This window comes from Spermophilus citellus (genome assembly GCF_964194105.1).
Source record: "Spermophilus citellus genome assembly, chromosome: 18".
Taxonomy (NCBI): domain Eukaryota; kingdom Metazoa; phylum Chordata; class Mammalia; order Rodentia; family Sciuridae; genus Spermophilus; species Spermophilus citellus.
The window spans coordinates 22,431,859-22,451,253 of record NC_138200.1 but is presented as its reverse complement, the minus strand read 5'-3'; the positions used below and the strand labels follow the sequence as shown (position 1 = coordinate 22,451,253).

General features: G+C 35.1%; 1 protein-coding gene across 3 annotated transcripts in view; it reads left to right on the top strand.

The window, feature by feature from the left end:
- Positions 1–588: 588 nt before the first annotated feature.
- URI1 (URI1 prefoldin like chaperone) overlaps positions 589–19,395 on the top strand; it is a 66,812-nt gene continuing 48,005 nt past the window's right edge. The window contains exon 1 of one of the 3 annotated variants that reach the window (XM_081274606.1): positions 589–1,146. In XM_081274606.1, the coding sequence (XP_081130732.1) occupies positions 1,048–1,146 (99 nt within the window). In that variant the 5' untranslated portion in view covers positions 589–1,047. The remainder of the gene's footprint in view (positions 1,147–19,395) is intronic. The other 2 variants (XM_081274608.1, XM_081274607.1) reach the window with 2 other exon arrangements.

Sequence of the window (19,395 nt, the reverse complement as noted above, 5' to 3'; positions counted from 1 at the left end):
AGCAAGTACACACATAAGCTTGCAAACGCTGTATGCACCTCCCAGCCTTTTCCCATTTTACAACGCTGAAGGAACAGGACCCATCACTACTGTTAGGGATCGCAGCGGGATTAGGACAAGGTCAGTTCCATTCAGTAAGGTTAATCGGAGGCCTACTGTGTACAGAGGCTGTACAAAGGGTTAGAGGAGCAATAGGGCACTAGAGTTTTAAAATAAAAGGAAAAGTTCAGGCAAAGCTACTCTTGAAAAAAATCTCTTTAATAGTCCGTATATGGTAACACTGTAATATTAGTGTAGCAGCTTAATATACATGAGGAAAAATTCTAATGTGTACAGTAATTAATGCAAAACATAATTGTATATTTTAATTCATTAAAAAGACACAGGAAAGAGTTGAATTTACTAAAATTAAATATTTTTGTGAAACAGCTTCAGTGAAACGAATTAAGCTCCTTCAGCCAGATGCAGCGCTGAACCACTGGGGCGCGGGGTGCGGGGGACACCAAGCTGTAAAAGGCTTGTAGCTCTGAATACCGAGCCCGGACCTCCTAGAATGTAAGCTTGTCAAGGGCTGCAAACCCAGCGTAGACTCAGATGGGGCCAGCGAGCGCCGCGCGCCCCCGTACCACGTGCACTGAGGGGCGGGGCCTGCGTGGGGGAGCGCGTTCGCTTCCCAGCGTGCCGCGCGGGGCGGGGCGAGGGGCGGGGCCTGCGGGGGAGGTGCGGAGGAGGCGCGGCCGCCACGGGACGCCTGGCTGGGCCCGGCCACCTAAGAGTCGCCTTCCGCTCTCGGCTGCGGGCCTGCTGCTCCCAGCCCGCGGCGGCGGCGTTAGCGGGCGGCATGCGTGTGTGAGATGCGGCCGCGGGCAGTCCGGACGCGAGCAGCGGCCCCCGCGGCAGCGGCGAAGACGAGCGCGGCCTCCTCAGCGGCGGGCGCGCAGTGCATGAAGGCGAGCACGAGGGCTCTGGGCAGCAGCCGGCCACGCCGCCTCCATAAACACTTGTTTAGGACTCGTTCGCCCCGCTGAGGCCCCCGGTGCCCCGTTCATGGAGGCCCCGTCCGACTCCGAATCCCACGCTTCGGCCTCGGCCGCGGCGCCGTTGCGTGCCCCGGAGGTGGCGCGGCTCCGCGAGGAGCAGGAAAAGGTAACAGGCCGCGCTCCGGCCCCGGCCCTTGCCCCGCGCTTCCGCCTGTCGCCGCGGTCTCGGGAGGCGCCCGCGCCCTGCAGGTGCCCCGGTCCGGGTTCCGGGGGCTGGGGGCCGAGTCATCCAGCCGGCCTGTTCTGGCCCTTTTTGGGCCGCAACCCCTTGAGCAGGGCTCAGCTCTCTACTGAGCCTGCACGCGAGACGAGCACTGGCTCTAGGCCTTGAGAAAAGTGTTGGGAGAAACTTTTGTCACGTGCGTTTGTTGTCTTTTGTCTGGAGCCCTTTGACCTTCGAGCAGCGGGGAGGGATAGGATGGAGGGATGTGACAGTCTCTTTAGCTTGTACCTAAAACTGAGTTTTTGAGTTAAATGCGTGCAAAGAGTGTGTAGGAATATTTTTTTTTTTTGGGGGGGGGACACTGTAAATGGAAGTGTTAACCTTTCTCTTTTTAGATTGTTATTATCTAAATGTTGCCAAAATGTATTCTCTTTGTTGCTCATTATTTGATTACACTTAGAAGTTTTACTATGTTTGTTTTGGTATGCTTCTTGAGCAGTCTCAGTTTGGGTGGTTTAGTATTTGATAAAATAGAATGCCATTTTGTTAAATTTTAATTTGACTTGTATGATACATGATACATGAGTTTTAAACTATCAGGAAAGGAGAAAGTTTTGTATTTTTTTTTAATTTTTTTTTTTTTTTTTTTTTTTTTGTAGTTGTAGATGGACAGCATGCCTTTATTTTATTTGTTTTTTTGTATGCGGTGCTAAGGATCGAACCCAGTGCTTCACACGTGTTTGGCAAGTGCTCTACAACTGAGTCACAACCCCAACCCAAGTTTTGTATTTTCTATTTTTTGATTTTTTGTATAAAAAAGTTTACCCGATTAATTTTATCGTTAAATCTGAAAATTTCTTGTGAGTTCTGTGGTTGATTCTGCCACCTGAAGTGTCTTGAAATTTTTGCTTTGAAAAGCAATATTTATGTAAAATGCCCCATGTCATTATTGTGAGAGAGTATCATGGATTGTAAAGGGTTAGGAAGTTGCTTCAAAACTATGAAGACTTGAGAATCTTTTAATAAGGATCATCACACCTTTTTTCTATGGCATTTCTGAATAAAAATGACTACTTACATAGATAAATATACTCACTTACCTAGGTGGGTTTTTTCATAGAACCTTATTCCTGCTTTGTTTGGAAACCACCTGTTGGGTTAAACTGAAAATCATTCCTATTTTGTTCTTTTTTTTTTCTTTTTCTTTTTTTTTTTTTGCATTAGATTTCCTTTTGGAGGCCATTTTTTTCTAATACCATATACCACTGTTGGGTTTTAAACTTGGTGACTTTAAGATAGGGGGAGGGTGAAAAATTCACCTACTTTAGTGTGTTTAAATTACAGGACATCAAAGCATCTTAATTTTTTAAAAGAGGAAAATTGGAAAGAAAGAAAGAACTCTTCACGAAACTTTGTTCTTTTTTGTCAAACTGTTTATATTTTTTGTTCTTTCAAAACAGACTCTTAGAAGTTGGTGTTTTATTGCCTTTGACTTGTAGTGGAATTACTTTTGCCTCACCTGTGTGCATAATGCTGACTAATATGTTTTCTCTCATTTGGCATTTTAAAACATATATTTTTTATTTTATTCTGATGTTAGTGTGACTGAAATAGGAAGGATACTTTTCAAGGGATGCTCTGAACAGCTTGCTGGTATTGTATCCAGTTACATTTTGAGAAAAGCAACTGCCTTTGCAGCTACAGTCTAGTGGGAAAGGAATTCAGTGGACATTAACCATGTTACCAAATTATTTGTTTTGTTAAGGTTTATTTGAAACATTAAATAAGTCTGCATGTCTGTCATGGGTATGTAAATTGATTCCCAGTTCATGATAAAACCCCTTACTGAATAGACTACATTTACTTAATAGAAGGATCTGTATCAATGGACAGGAGACCCTATCATCCCAGAAAATATTTTGGATAGCTAACTATGCTTTAATTATAGTTTAGTACAGGAAGGTTTTACCTAGTAAGTAGTGAATTAAATTTTTTTTGTGAGGGACTTTATTCAGGCTTTAGAATCAACCCATATTTATGTTTTATTTATTTTTTTTGATAGTGCTGGGAACAAAATCCAGGCCCTCATATTCTAAGCAAGTGCTCTACTACTGAGTTACACCTCCCGCTCCCAAGTCAACCCAGTTTTAAGAGTATATTACATTAGACACTAGTATTAGAGAAACAGAGTGTCATTTTGAATGTAAAAGAGAAAATGTCATAATAGCTTTATGTTAGTGTGACACTTAGCACTCCTTTAGATAGGTCAGATATGGCTTACGTCTTGGCCTTTCCCTATGTGGGTTCCGAGAGAAAATTATGGATGACTATATTTTCATATTTTTTTCTAGGATAATAAAAGGGGAGGGATAAGTTAATTATACATTGGAGGTACATAAAATGGATGCTGTAGGCCTAGGTCATAAGTTACTCTGGGAATCTTGGTTAAGAAGGCCTGCTGAATAATGTGGGTGAAATGTTGCTCCAAATTTTTTTTTTTTTAATTCCCTTAAGGAGTATAAGAAGTTTTACCTATTTGTCCCTTGTTTATTCACTTAAGCCATTGAATGAAAATGATAAGAAATCAAGAAATTGGCAGTCTGAGGAAAAGGATATATAAGGGACATCGTTTTCACTTTGACTTACAGAAGCATAGCTGAATCATTTCCCAGAATCCCCCCCCCCCACTTTTTTTTGTTAAAGATTTGGCTTATACTTTTTCTTGATCTAGCAAAGAGACATTCAAGAAAAATTCTCAGAAGCTTTGTTTAGAATAATGAAAAAAACTACAAATCTAGCATTAGGGGATTGGTTAAATAAATCATGATATATATATATATAATGAGCTATTATGCAGGCATTAAAAACTGTAGAATAGTATGTACAGTATGGCTCCAATTACATGTACATAAATATTCACTTTATTTAGGAAAACACCATTGTTTTAAAAGCACAATTATTGGGCTGGGGATGTGGCTCAAGCAGTAGCGCGCTCGCCTGGCATGTGTGCGCCCCGGGTTCGATCCTCAGCACCACATACAAAGATGTTGTGTCGGCCGAAAACCAAAAAATAAATATTAAAAATTCATTCTCTCTCTCTCTCTCAAAAACAAACAAACAAACAAACAATTATTTACCCAAAAGTTTGTGAAGTTGGATGAGATTGTAGTTTTTAAATAAAGTTTATGTCAATAAAACTTAGTTGTTATGCAAACTGGGATGTTATATCTTTAATTGCTGAAAAATGACTCTTGGCTGGTTTGAACCCCAGTTAGATAGGTTTATTTCTCAGATACTCCAGAGCTGGTACGTATAATTTATTCAGACATCCTCCAGTTGTTTTCCAAAGGTTTTAATTCTCTGACTGAAAAAAAAAAAAGGAGGAAAACCGAGATCAACTTTTTAAACTGGGTGTCTTTTTTTTTTTTTTTTTTTTTAATCGGTAGTAGTAAAATATTTGGGAGAAAAATGTAAGCTACTTGGGGACCCTGTGTAGATTGTGACTGATGTAGGACTCATGTGGAATATCTTGGGCTGTTCTAGGTTTCCTTGTACTAAGATCTTGTTAAATCTGATTCTGTCTTAGAAATGCATTATGTTCAAATTTGGGTTTCTGGCTAAAGGGGATATTTCTGGGAGAGTATATATCTTCAAATGCTATCATCTTTTATTAATGAAACTACTGAGATTTTACTGTAATATGAAAAAAGGTGGTACAAAGTATGGTTTTCATAGGTTTATTTGTAGGATAATAGTTAAGATAGGCAAATTCATTAGGATAATTTATTATTGAGTGCCTTATGTAATTCTCACTTGGAATTTTCATGTGGATTATATTTTCCTGATGATAGAGCCTTGGAGAATTAATGCATTAGAAGTAATTAATTAGAAGTAAATATTAAAATAGAATAAATAGAAGTAAATATTTTAAAATTTTCCTCAAGTGGAACAGCTAATTTTAATTATTGGAGGATTTTCATATTTGTCATGATAAACTAAGATTAAGGAATGGTCAGCCTTGAACTCCATATAGCAGCTGTTATTCTCTCTAAGCCTGGAATCCAAGTCATAGAATTTATTCAGCAAGTATTTATTGAGTGTCTACTGTATGCCATGCATGTTCTGCTGAGTGTGCAGTAATGAAAAAAATAGAAAAAATTTTTGCTTTCATGGAAATTGCGATAATGGTGAAGACATGCAGTAGGCACATTTGAAAATATCTGGTGATGGATGCTAAAAAAGGCCAGGATTAAAAAAAAAAAAAAGGGAAGGTAAGGGAATTATAGGGAATGCCTCTTATGTAAGTAGTCAGGGAGGGCATGTCTGTTACAGTTTGAGCAGAAACCCTACAATAACTGGAGAATTAGCTTGTTGGATGTATGAAGGACATTTTGAAGAAGAGTTTTCTCATTAGTGTGAGCAGATCAGAATGAGTCAGTGTGAGAGCAGCAACAGATCATTTGTTAGAGTTTTTTTTTGTGTGTGTGAGACAAGAAGCCATTGGAATGTGTTTTGAGCCTGATCTTAAATTACAAATATCCATTTGTCTACTTAGGAAGGGATAAGATTGCATTATATGGAGTGGATTTTATCTGTGCCAGATGTTGTGATATAGATGTTTACGTATTTAGTGTTAGAAAACTTCATTACCACTCCTATTTTTCAGTCAGGCAGTTGGATTGTTTTGTAGTTTTTGCCTGGAACTTTCTCCTGGGCTGTTTATGTTTTTAGTTCTACTTATTATGTTGTTTTCCAAAGTGGTTATTACCAGTTTACACTTCTGCCAGCATGGTGAAAGGTCCAGCTACTTCATATCCTTAATACCATTTGCTATTGACCTTTGTTAAATATGTGCTAGCCTTTCTAGTATTGACTAATGAGGCTGACCACCTTTTCAAGTGTTTGTCTATTTGGATTTTTATTTTTTTTTCTTTCATAAAAATACCTGCAAATCTCTTTGCTCATTTTATTTTGGGATGTTTGCCATATTCTAGTTGTCATATTCATATCCTCCTGCTTCAACCTCCCGAGTCACTGGGATTACAGGGGTGTGCCACCATGTCTGGCAATTCCTTATAATTCTTTATACATTTTTTGATAAGTGATTTTTTCTGTTATGAATTGTAAATTTCTCCCCTAGTCTGAGGCTTGAGTTTCTTTCCATGAACTAGAATTCTTAATTTTAATAATAATTTCCTTTATGGTTGGTGGAATTTTTTTTCTTTCTTTTTTTGAAGTATTTACATTGTAATCTTTGTCATAATTACATGACTTTATGTGGGGATTTGTTTCTTGACTGTTCTATTGACTTGTCAATTCTGGCAACAAACCTATGACTTTATAAGTTATATTGATAATATTATCTTAATCTATTCCAGTCCTTATGCTTTTTGTTTCTTTTTCTTGTCTTAAGAAATAATTAGTCTCTCTAATGCAAGATTGAATAGAAGTGATAGTAGGTGCTGAGTAAACTTTCATAAATTCACCATTAAATAAGATGTCTTCTGTGGGTGTTTTTTGCATTTACTTTTTATCAGATTAAGAAAAAGTATCTCAGATTGTTAAAGAATTTTATGAATGGGTGTGGAATTTTAGAAAATACTTTTTTCTAAGTTAAATAATTGTAGATGATTTATTTGAGTGTTTGATTTTTTTTTTAATCTATTTCATTTTTAGACAGGCAAAGTATGTTTGCTTGTATAGCTTAAGGTCCATTTCATTTTGCAAGTAGGTGAGTTTTAAGAACTCACTACTTGTGAGTTATATTTTATTTTAGAACAATTTGTTGTTAGTACTCAGTATCATGCCAGTCATGAGCCATGATGAAAGAGTGTCAGTTTTTTGAAAGTTAATAAACATAATAGTATTCTAAGGATGGGGGCATTTTCATTGTGTTAACGTACTCCAAATTGGAACAAAAAATAAGAATGGTTCTAAAATGGTGGAGGGAAAGAGGGAAGGAGGTGCAAGAAATCTGTGCTTTAATCATAATTGCTTGATTTTGTTTTTCCACTTAATATTTTCAGTTTGGGTTTAAAAAACCTTTTAGCTAGTATTATCTGCTTTGCCATCTCCAGATTAGTAAGTCTGTCTTTTTAGTCTATCAAAGGGCAGTTGTGCCCTACCCCCTTAAACTACAACTGTTTATTTTGAAAAAATTACCCAACTATGGAAAATTTAAGATGTGTAATGAACACTTTTTGTTTAGAGTCGTCAAGTAATATTTTATTCCATTTGCTTTTTTAAAAATTGTTTTTGGTAGTTGCAGATGGACAGAATGCCTTTTTAAAAAATTTGTTTATTTTTATGGGGTGCTAAGGATCGAACCCAGTGCCTCACACGTGCTAGGCAAGCACTCTGCCACTGAGCTATAACTGTAGCCCCCTATTTGCTTTTTTCCCTTCTCTATATTTCTTTTTTCTTGCCATGCTATTTGAAAATTGCAGGTATCAAAATTCTTAACACTTCAAAGCAGATATCATTTTAGAACATACTATAAAACTGTAGTATATTTTTTCAGGCTCAAGAAATTAACATTGACATCTAACAAATTAAAATTTCCTCAGTTTTTCTAAAATTGCTCTTTATAACTCTTCTTTTGATTCAAGATTCAAAGGTCATAATTGCATTTGGCTATATTATCTCTTGAATTTATCCATATTATTTTTCATCTAAAATAATCCTCCTGCTGATTTATTTTCTATGAAATTGTCTGTTTTGAAAGGGTCAGGTCTATTTTCTTATAGAATGCCCCACAATTTGGAGATATCTAATGAATATAATCACAAGGAAATGAAGTTAATCATTTTTGGCAAAAATACTACGTAGGTGATGATGACTTCCCATTGCATCACATTAGGAGATACATGTAAGATTAATGTTCTTGGAGGATAGTAGAATGAATCAGACGTTATTATCCTATGTGCATATGTGACTACAGGACCAGTGTGATTCTATATCATATACAACCAGAAGAATGAAAAGTTAACACTTCATTTATGTATGATTTGTCAAAATGCATTTTACTGTCATGTGTAACTGGTTAGAACAAATAAAAATTACCAAAAAGATTAATGTTCTCTTTTCTGTCAAAAGTAAACCTGTAGTCTGAGTTTCTTAACATGTAACAAAATTGTGTTTGCTGTAATCTAGAACTTAAATTTCATAGTGTGTAGTGCTGTAATCTAGAACTTAAATTTCATAGTGTGGCGCTGTTTTTAAGTCTCAAAACAATGTGGTTGGTTGAAATAGCTCCACCTCCCCCACATATCTCCCTTTGTCCTTAGTCTTCCAGTCATCATGCCTGTAGTGTACTAGGCAGTCCAGTCGTAACTATAGCCCTTCCCCTCTCCAATTTTAAATTAATCAATTATATAGCTTGTGACCCGGAACTCCTTCTATCAGAGTAAGGGGCAGTGCTGCATTGGGGATTAAAAACCTGGGCAGACTTCCTGCCTAGTGTGTTTGCTTGCCAGATTCTTTTTGGTAGCATCCCTTCTGCAGAAGTAAAGTTTACCTTGTCAAGTAGCTTTTGAACATGTGTCTGATTTCTTGTGACACATATTTCTAGCATGCATATTGTCACTTTATCTTATTATTAATGTTCCTAAAAACTTACATTTGGAGATAATTTACCAGGTGTTGTCCTGTGTGAGGAATAAAAGTGCTTATCCTTGTGTAAGGGATAAGTATCTTAAATGGTAGTTATACTAGAAGGCCATAAATTTTCTATTCCTGAACAGTCTTCTACAACATGGATGATCCTTGCCTGCCTCAGCTATTATATTGGTGTTTGCAAGTCATTTTGTAGCCATCTACATTTATTAGCTGGCATTTTTCTGTAAGGAAAGGCCTTATAGTACTTCCTCTACCTTATAGTATCACTATAGATTCATATATAGATATATAATATAATGTATTATAATTTCTGTCATTATTCCTTTTGATGTTCACATTGTCCCAAATTTGGCAAATGGAGTACCTGTGAGCAAGCTCAAGCATGCATTTTTTTCATATGTTCATTCATTCTTTGATCATTACCTTGCCCCCTTTCTTTCTTTTTTCAGTACTGGGGATTGAACCCTGGGATGCTACACCACTGAGCTACACACCTAGCCCCTTTTATTTTTTATTTTCAGGTTGGGTTTCACTAAATAGTCTGGAACTGTGATACTCTTTCCTCAGCCTTCTGAGTAACTGGGTTGACAGGTGTACATCACCGTTCCACCATGCCCATTACTCTGCCTTTTGGTACAAGATATTTCAGGCTTACCCTGTAGTTTCCCTGCCCCAGTTATGAAATGAACTGTTTCTTCAAAGAGCCCTCATTCTTTTAAATGAGAATTACCTAGAAACTAAGGTCTAGATCCATGTATGGCTAATTGCTGTTGGGGTGTTATTGCATCAAAGCTCTTTGAGTGGACAGCGCTAAGGAAATGTGATTAATATTTGGTATACCAGGAGAAATAATTATATATTTTTTATTTTTTATATCTAAGTTTTTACAAATACATAAAACCAAAAATATAGATAGCGAAGATAGTTTTATTTGAAAGTTTACTATAGGCATTTAAACATAGCAGTTCTCTTTCAGTCCAGTAAATTTTGGTATACAAAAGTCATAAGAGACTTAAGAATACTGCCACATGTCATTTTAGAAAAAGGGATGATCCATATTCTTGGTGCAAGTTATTGTATGATAAAGTCTTTCCTGTTGAATGGCTCATTGGATTTCCTTTTTGTTCTTACACGTGTTAGTTTTTACTCATTGATTCTTTTCCCCCCTCCCTCATTCAAGTGAATCTGTCTTTATTCAACATTCACTATATTCAGATGTGTTTAGTTCTTCCATTGGAATAGTCTTTTTTAAGACTTACAGTGATACACAGATAAATCCTTTTACAATTCCTTCTTTCAAAACCCATTTGCAGTATCTTCAGGGTTTTTTACCCTAGTTTCTGATCTTCAGAAGCTTGAAAAACTTGTAGGAGTAGAAAAAGAAATAAAATTTAGAGATCTTTTATTCCAGTAATTTTATTTATTGTGAAAAATATATATGAAGTAAAATTTGCCATTTTAATCATTTTTAAGAGTACACATAAGTAATATTGATTACATTTGCATTTATGCAGTTGTCATTCTTATTTGCAAAACTTTTATCACTCTAAACTGAAACTCTCTAACCATAAATGGTAACTCTCCCATTTTCTACCCCTCATCCTTGGCCCAATTCCTGGTAACTACTAGTCTACGTTATGTGAATTTGTACATTCTAGCCTATTTCATATAAATGAAATCATGTAATATTTGCCCTTTTGCCTTTGACTTATTTTTCTTGGCGTAATGTTTTCCAGGTTCATCCATGTTGTAGTATGTATTAGAACCTTGTTCCTTTTTATGACTGAAAAATATTCCATTGTGTGTGTGTATATATAAAATTTAGTTCTGTGTGTGTGTGTGTGTGTGTGTGTAGTACATTTTGTTTGTATATTCATATGTTATTTAGTACATGGATTGTTTCTACCTTTTGGTTATTGTGAATAGTGCTGCTGTGAACATTGCTGTGTAATAATCTGTGTCCCTGTTTTCAGTTCTTTGCGGTATAGCTAGGAGCAGAATTGCTGAGTCATATGGAAACTATTTAAAGTTTTGAAGGACTTGCCAACTGTTTTCAACAGTGAGGACACAATTTTACATTTCCATCAGCAATGTATGAAGGTTCTAGTTTTTCCATATCTTTGTCAACACAACACCTATTTTCCATGTTCATTCATTCTTTGATCATTACCTTTCTTATTATGGCTATCCTAATAGGTATGAGGGATTACCTTATTATAGTTTTGGTTGCTATTTTCCTAATGACTAAGGTTGTTGCTCATCTTTTCATGTGCTTATGAGTCATTTATATTTGCATTTGGAGAAATTTTCATTCAAATCCTTTGCCCATTTTTTAATTGGTTTGGCATTTTGTTGAGTTGTAGGAGTTCTCTATGTCTGGATATTAAATTCTTATTTGTAATTTACAAACATTTCCTTCCTCAGGGTTCTCTTTCTTAATAATGTCCTTTGATGTACAAAAGTTTCTATTTTTTTTTTTTTTAAAGAGAGAGAGAGAGAATTTTTTTTCAATGTTTATTTTAGTTCTCAGCGTACACAACATCTTTGTTTGTATGTGGTGCTGAGGATCGAACCTGGGCCACATGCATGCCAGGCGAGCACGCTACCGCTTGAGCCACATCCCCAGCCCCCAAAGTTTCTAATTTTGATGAAATCCAGTTTATCTATTTTTTTTTTTTTTATTGCTCATGGTTTTGGTGTCAGATTCTAAGATTTCATTGCCAAATCCAAGGTCTCAGAGATGTTTTATTCCAAGAATTTTATGGTTTTATCTCTTATATTTAGGTCATTGATTCACTTTGAGTTAATTTTCATATATTGCTCATTATTGAATTTAATAAAATTCATTCAAAGTATTGTCATCTGAAGACTTATAATCTGAAACTTAATTTATACTGTGATTTTCACCATTGTCATTAGTGTCTTGTTGGGCTATTCAATATGGTTTTTACTAACCACATATATCTTTTCCACTTGAATTTAAATTCAAATAGTTAAAATTCAGTAGAATTTAAAAATTCATTTTCTTAGTCACAGTAGCCATATTTCAAGTGCCCATTAGCCATATTTGATGATTAACTGCTGTTTACTTGGACAATGTTGATATTGAAGATTTCCTATCAAAGAAATTACTGTTGAGCAGTACTGGTTAAAAATGCTATTGTTTCCAAAAAAGCAAATAACCCAATCAATAAATTGGCCAAGGACTTGAACAGAAACTCCTCAGAAGAGGATATATAAGTAATCAACAAATACATGAAAAAATGCTCACCATCTCTAGCAATCAGAGAAATGCAAATTAAAACTAAGATACCATCTCACTCCAATAAGAATGGCAGCCATTATGAAGTCAAACAACAATAAGTGCTGGCGAGGATGTGGGGGAAAAAGGTACACTCACACATTGCTGGTGGGACTGCAAATTGGTGCAGCCAATTTGGAAAGCAGTATGGAGATTCCTTGGAAAGCTGGGAATGGAACCATCATTTGACCCAGCTGTTCCCCTTCTCGGACTATACCCAAAAGACCTAAAAAGAGCATACACAGGGACACAGCCATATCAATGTTTATAGCAGCACAATTTACAATAGCTAGATTGTGGAACCAACCTAGATGCCCTTCAATAGATGAATGGACTAAAAAATGTGGCATTTATACACAATGGAATATTACTCAGCACTAAAAAATAACAAGATTATGGCATTTGCAGGCAAATGGATGGCATTAGAGCAGATTATGCTAAGTGAAGTTAGCCAATCCCTAAAAAAACAAATGCCGAATGTCTTCTCTGATATAAGGGGGGTGATTGAAAATGGGATAGAGAGGAAGAGCATGAGAAGAAGACTACCACTAAATAGGGAAGAGAGGTGGGAGGGAAAAAGAGGGAGAAGGGGAGTTTCACAGAAGATGGAAGGAGAACCTCATTGTTATACAGAATACATATATGATGTTGTGATGAGAAAAAAAAGTGTCACATTAGATTGGATAGAGAGAAAAGATGGGAGAGGAGGGGAGGAGTAGGGAGGATAGGAAGGGCAGCAGAATAGAAGAGACAATATGATTGATGTATGTACATTCCATGTATGTATTATATGTCAAAATACATTCTGTCATGTATGACTAAAAAAAATAAAAATAATTCGTATGGTAAAAAAAAAATGCTATTTTTTAATTTATATTGTTTAATTGTTGTGAAGTGTCTTCCTCTGTCACTTTTCTTCTCTTTGCCTTTATGGGCAGAAAATGAAAAATTCTGAATTCTCAACTATATTTATTAAAAACCAAGTAGACTGTAAAGATGGTCTCTCCAGTCTTATATTTTCTTGAGAGATGCAGTGCTTTGTGCAATGCAATAAGGAAACTAAAGGATGATGCTTTACTGTTGATTACTTTATCCTTCTAGATAATTTCATAATTCCATTTTTTTTCTGTATTCTTTGGAGGGGTACTAGGAGTTGAATCCTGGGGTGCATAATCACTGAGCCACATATCTAGGCCCTCTTTTTTTCCCCTCATTTGTTATTTTGAGACAGGGTCTTGCTAAGTTGCTAAAGCAGGCTTTGAATTTGTACTCTTCCTGCCTCAGATTCTGGAGCTGCTGGGATTACTGGTGTGCCCCACTGTTCCGGTTCATTTTCTTATTATTTACTTCTTTTTTTTTAAACTTAGGAATAATTGATTATGAAATAATTACTGGGGAGGTGATGAAATATAGCAAGATACAAGAAAAATATAATTACTAGTATCTAAGTCTGTGTTGTTATAACAAAATACTTGAGGCTGGGAAACTTATACAGATTTATTTGGCTCATGATTCTCGTGACTGGGAGTCAAAATAGTGTGGTGCCAGTGTCTAGTCTTGACTAGGGCCTGCTGACTTCATCATAATATGGCAGAGAAGCAGGAAGCAAACTGGCTGTATACAAAAGATGTGGAATGGCCTTACAAGATAGCATTAAACCATTCATGAAGGTGGAATCCCCATACCTTAATCATTTTCTTAAGCTGTATTACCTCTTAAAGGTTCCATCACCTCAACTCTGCCACATTAGGGACCCAGCTGTCAGTACATGAAACTTTAGGGATCAACCATATTCAATCCATAGCAGTTAGGTTCTGATAGTGTCTTAGACTTATAAAGAGATTCAGTATATTCATATTTTAACTGCAAAAATAAAATTTTATTCTTTTTTATTACTGAAATATTTTTTTCTTTATTCCTTGGAAGACCTCTAAGAATGAATAAAGGTTATGAAATATTTTGAACTGCTCAAGAAACTTTGAGAAAGAAACTAAAAAACTAAAATTGGGTTCAGTGGATTCGGATTATATATATCCTAATAAATTGAATTCTGATTCATTACCACAAAAATCTTCCTCAGTGAAAAACTTGGTTATCAATAGCATGTATATTTATTCATTTGCTATTTTATAATCTACACAAAAATAGTTCCAGGATACCTACATTAATGCTACTGCCAACAACAAAACTTTATTAAGTAAAAGGTCAAGATTTTTTTGCAGTTTTGCTTTTTCAGAATTAACTTTTTAGGAGTGTAGCTTTTAATCCCAAAAGTTGCTTGAATTTTTTTTTTTTTGCAGTTATAACTTGAATTTGCTGTACAGTTTCTGTATGTGTTGAATTTTAGTATTTATCTTTTTCACTTAATTTTGTGTAATATATAAGATGTTTATATGGTTCAAAATCACAATTATATAAAAATTATACTGAGGTAATTCATTCCCATCCCTGATCTTACATTCCCCTAGAGATTTTTTTTTTTTTTGCTTATTTCTGGTTTATTCTTTGTGTTTTCTCTTTAAAAATAAATAAATCCATTTGTTTTCCTTACCCCACACCCCTTTTACACAAAACGTTGCATCTATTTTACCTCTTATTAAATGACATACCTGGGAATTACTTTGGTTTATAGATTTCTTACCCCCTTTTGTACTTGTATACTATCCCATTGTATGGGTAACCATCACATGTTCAGCTTTTATCTTACTGATGGGCATTTGGAGGTTTTTCAGCCTCTTGAATAGTACAAATCATGCCTCATTCAATTACTTTATGCTTATATTATTTCTCATTTATGGAATGACTTCAAGTGAATTCCTAAAGGCAAGATTATTGGGTCAAAAGGTAAATTAGTTTAGCTTTATCCCTATTTATAATCACCTCTCAAAGAACTGCTATCCTTAATTTAATTGATAGTATTAAGTAAATAGAGGTAAGAGAAATGGAAGAATATGATATCCAAAAGCTAGGGAGCTTGCCTTGCATGCACAAGGCCCTGGGTTCAATAAAAACAAAAACAAAACAACAATAACAACAAACAAAACAACAATAAAAGTTAGGGAGCAAATTTCCCTTGATTGGCTTTTTTTCTGTGGACTCTCATTTTCCAAATTATCATTTCTTACCTGGAGGCAGTAATTACTGGCTTGTTTTGGTGGTTCCACAATTATTTTTTTTCTACTTATTTTTGATAGTACTCTTTAGGAATGGGACTAGGAGTGTAGCTCTATTGTAGAGCACCTCCTTAACTTGTATTAAGCCTGATGTACAATCTTTAGCATTACCCCCCTGCCAAGAAAGAATGTAAATTGAATTATGTGATTTTGTAACTGTCCTGCTTGTAATCTTTTGAGAACTTCTTTTGTACCTAGTATCATTAAAATGTGCTTTGAGACCCTTATATTGCCTGATTTGTCTCTTTCTAGTTTTTTTTTTAATCGTCTTGCCACTTATTCACTTATTTGCTGTACCTTAAGATAATGATCTAGTTGGGGTGCAGTGTTTATTTTAAAACTTTTTTTTTAAAAGTGGATAGTAGAATAGAATACTCCCATTAACTTGTGAACTTATACTTGATTTCTTAATTTTATAAATAGTGTAGTGTTACTGTAAATAAGTGAGTACTTTTAAAAAATAGTATATATTGCATATATAGCATATATGTATGTATGTATGTATGTATATATATATATATATATATATATATATATATATATATATATATATATTAGTTGGACACAATACCTTTATTTTATTTATTTATTTTTTTGGATGGTGCTGAGGATTGAACCCAGTGCCCCACACATGCTAGGTGAGCTCTCTACCACTGAGCCACATCCTAGTCCCAAAATGGGTACTTTTGAAGAGGAGGGGAAAAGAAAGACAAAACTAAGTTATATGCCAGATACTATCCTAAATCCAGAAATATGTGGGGTATCTTTTCTACCCTCAAGAAACTTGACTTGTAAATGAAACATAGGAAACAATATAGTGTGATAATTGTTCTCCTCCTAATTCTTTGCTTCTCAATCTTTTATGAACTAGTTTCAGCATTCATCTTTTTTCATTGAAATTACTCTACCTAAGGTTATTATCCTCTTTCTTGTGAAACTTCCTATACCCTTTTGCATTTCTGCCTTTTTTTGACCTCTGAAATTTGCTCCCAGGTAAATTCTTCTCTAGGAGCTTTTATAATTTTGCTTTTTTCTGGTTCTCCTACATTTGTATCTGATTCGACTTACTCTCTTTAATTTCTTCCTTAAGTGTTTTAATAATTCCTGTATTTCCATCATTGGTTGTCAACTCTTCTTACTCTACATGTCCTCATATACTCCATTGTGCCTATGGCTCTTGCTTGTTGGGTAAGTTTTCTTGGATAGTCCACAGGTAGCTCCATCTCTTGAACTAAAATTTGCCATCTTTGTCCCTAATCTACTTGTTATACATTCTGATCCTAATCCAGGGCAACATTCAAACCAGAATAGTGTCCATCTCTTCTTGCTGTGGTCTGAAAGTTTGTGTATAATTCCTCACCACATGCTATTTATATGTTGAAATCTATTCACCAATATTATAGTGTTATCTGGTAGGGTCTTTGGGAGAGGATTAGGTTATGAGGGCAGGGACCTCAATAATGGGATCAGAGCACTTTTCAAAGAGGCCCAGGGAGCTGCCTTGCCCCTATCATCATATGAATATACAAAAAAAGTGCCATTTATGAGCCACCAGACATTGAGTTTCTTGATACTCTGATCTTAGATTTCGCCTTCAGAATTGCAAGAAATACGTTTTTTTCCTTTGTAAACCACACATTTCATGGTATTCTATTAAATCATCCTGAATGGACTAAGAATATAACACCACTAATTTTCTTTTTCTCTTTTAAAATATTTTTTTAGTTGTTAATGGACCTTTATTTTATTTTATATGCAGTGCTGAGAATTGAACCAGGTGCCTCACACATGCTAGGCAAGCATTCTACCATTGAGCCACAACCCCAGCCCCCACTAATTTTTTTTTGTCATTTCTACTTATATAATCTGTATATTCCGTCTTAAGGATCACCATCTTAATTTGGACTCTACTTGAAAAATAATATGCCAGAAGTTTCAGTAAATATTACTATGTTGCTAGTCTTTTTAATTGTAAGCATCCTGGTGTTACCTCATTGTGCTTTTTATTTTGCAATTCTAATTTGTAAGCTTGTATCTATTTATTTAGATATTAAATTATCTCATTTATTACTTAGTTGCAGTTTACTCATTTTGCCATGTTTTCCATTTGTCACCCCTTTTATCTTTTATGTTAGTAATTACTTTTTTTAAACTGGGCATTAATCCCCAGTACCACATCAACTGAGTTACATCCCCGATCCTTTTTATTTTTTATTTCAAGACAGATTCTCCCTGAATTGTTGATCACATCTCAAAGATGTGATCCTTCTTTCTCAGCCTTGAAAATTGCTGGGATTACAGGCATGCACCACCATGCCCAGCTAGTAAATATCTTTTAAATGCTATTAGCTTGATAGTTAAAGTTTATTTTCCTTTTAGTTATTACTCTGGAGATTACAGTATGGATTCTTTACTTATGGTCTACTTTAAATTTTCCAGTTCTGAAATTATTCAAATAATCGTTCAATTGTTTTTCATTAAGCATTCCTCCTTCACTTGTCTATTGTATTTTTAACCCCAAAGATATTAGAGTTATTATTGTTTTAAGTATTCAATTTTCATTTTAACTTAATTCTGAACTAGCAGCCCCCCCCCCCATCCCAACACACACACCTTAAGTATTTTAAAGATGCCATTACCTTATCTTTTGACTTATGTCATTTTTTTTTTTTTTTTGGAGTCTTATACAGGTCTTATTATTTTCTTCCTAGAGTAACTAGTGCATTTTCCCCCCTTTGCCTGCTTTAGTATCTCTCTTTGGTGTTCAGGTATTCTATTATGATAGGCCTCCATATGGTTTTCTTGGTCTTTTGTAGCCTGTTTTGAGTATGTAGTTTCTTGAATTTGTAATTTGATGTCTTTTGTCCAAATTCGAAAATTCTTATCCATTCTTCATATATTATTATTATTTTTTTTTGTCAATCTCTCTTCTATTTTTGGTGTTCTGGGTACACATTAGATATTTTGTTACTACTTTTATTTCTGTCTTTTCTGTGTTTTCTATCTTCCTTTTGCTCTGTATGCCACTTTGGGTGGTTTCTATTGACATATATTCTTCTGTTTACTAATTTACTGTTCTAGTGTATCTGTTGACTTCTTAATCACACTAGTTGTGTATTTTATTTCAGAATTTATGTTTTGAATTCTAAAATTTTATGTTTTGAAATTCTAAAACTTAGCTTCCCTGTCTGACATTTTTAGCCTTTCTTCTATTTTTATGAATGTAGTAATCATAAAGATTTACTGGCATTAGTTAGCATTCTGTTACTACAACAAAATACCCAAGATAAATCCACTTATAAAAAGAAAAAGATTATTTTTACTCATAGTTTTAGAAGCTTCAATCCATGATTGATTAGCCCTATTATTATCTGTGGCAGCCCAGTGTATGTGACAGGAGCTCATGGCAGAGGAGGACATTTACCTGACAATGGTGAAGGAAAGAGGGAGAGATATTTATTCTATGATTTTCTCCAAGGGCATGCTCCCAGTGTCTGGAAGACTTTCTACTAGGTCTCATCTCTTAAAAGTTTCCTACCACCTTCTAGCACCAAGGTGGGGACTAATCCTTTAACACATGGGCCTTTGGGGGATATTTCATATCCAAACTATAGGAACATTATTACTGCAATATGGAAATCAAACGAGGCTCTATTTTGTAATGTGTATTTTTTTTCCTCTTGGTTTCTTGTCAGCTATTCTTGTTTTTATAGATTGCTTTGTACCTTGTAACTTTTGATTGGGTGTCCAACATTGTATTGGAAAATTGTATAGCCTGTAGATGATGATACTCTTCTTCAAAGAGGCTTTCCTTTCAGCAGCCAACATAATGTACATGGAGTATGTCTTTTTCCCAAATTATAATCTTGTATATGTAGCTATTTCTCTGTTCTTTTTCATTGGATTATTTCCCTATATGTAAACTAGTATCACATTTCTTATTTTAATAGCTCTCATTATCTGGTAGTAAAATTCTTTAGCTTTGTTCTTCAAAATTACCTATTCTTTATCTTTTTCTTTTTTTTCATATACCCACTATCAATTTCTTTTTTTCTCTTTTTTTATTTGTTTTAATTAGTTACACATGACAGTACAGTGATC